This window comes from Anopheles nili, chromosome 3 (genome assembly GCF_943737925.1).
Source record: "Anopheles nili chromosome 3, idAnoNiliSN_F5_01, whole genome shotgun sequence".
Taxonomy (NCBI): Eukaryota; Metazoa; Arthropoda; class Insecta; order Diptera; family Culicidae; genus Anopheles; species Anopheles nili.
The window spans coordinates 56,223,666-56,224,434 of NC_071292.1; the positions used below are offsets into that span (position 1 = coordinate 56,223,666).

At 53.7% G+C, this 769-nt stretch overlaps 1 protein-coding gene across 1 annotated transcript; it reads left to right on the forward strand.

Annotated features, from left to right (window-relative positions):
- LOC128724658 (uncharacterized) lies at positions 1-534 on the forward strand. Its single transcript, XM_053818381.1, has 2 exons — positions 1-9; positions 100-534. Exons 1-2 carry the CDS (start codon positions 1-3, stop codon positions 532-534), a joined length of 444 nt encoding a protein of 147 aa, XP_053674356.1.
- Positions 535-769: the final 235 nt, after the last annotated feature.

Here is a 769-nt window from a genome sequence, read left to right on the forward strand (position 1 = left end):
ATGAACAAGGTGCGTTAGACTGCGAAAAGGCGAAGCCCTTTTTTGTTGTTTGTTGTCCATGCGTTAGTAAATTCCTTTGTTTCCGTTCGTTTGGGCTAGGGTTTGGTTTTACTCCTGTGCAGTTGCGCGGTGGCGTATGCGGCCTCAACATCCGAAGGCATCGTACAGGCGATAGTACCACCCCAAAATGGTCCAACTGCCCTCATAGTGGATGATCCTGCGGCTGACGAAAGCAACGATCTCGAAGGAGCCGAAGCTGCGCACTACGGATATGGAGGAGGATTCGGTCACGGTGGTTACGGCGGTGGGTTTGGCCACGGTGGAGGCTTCGGCGGAGGGTACGGCGGTGGCTTTGGCCACGGGGGTGGCTTCGGGGGTGGATTCGGATTCCGCAAGTTTGGTGGCTTCGGAGGGTTCGGTGGCCATCACGGGGGCTTTGGTGGCCACGGGTTAGGGGGTGGCTTTGGGGGCGGTGGAGGATTCGTCGTCGGCGGTGGCTTCATCAAAGGCGGCGGATTCTATGGCAAGAAGTGATGCGAAAAGTGGCGTAATGTGTGCGAAATAAATTTCAATTTAAAGCGAAAACGAAACCGTTGTTTAAGCCAACCTTTTCCAAACCGGTCGAGCAGCATTACAACGTTCTTTTTTTTTTTAGTGTTTGTTGTCGAAGGTGTTACTACAAATTGCACAGCATGGCATTCTGTCCGCCTTGACCTCCTCCATCGTGTGCGTGTGTGTGTGTGTGACTGTTCTCTGCCGTGGGGGGTCT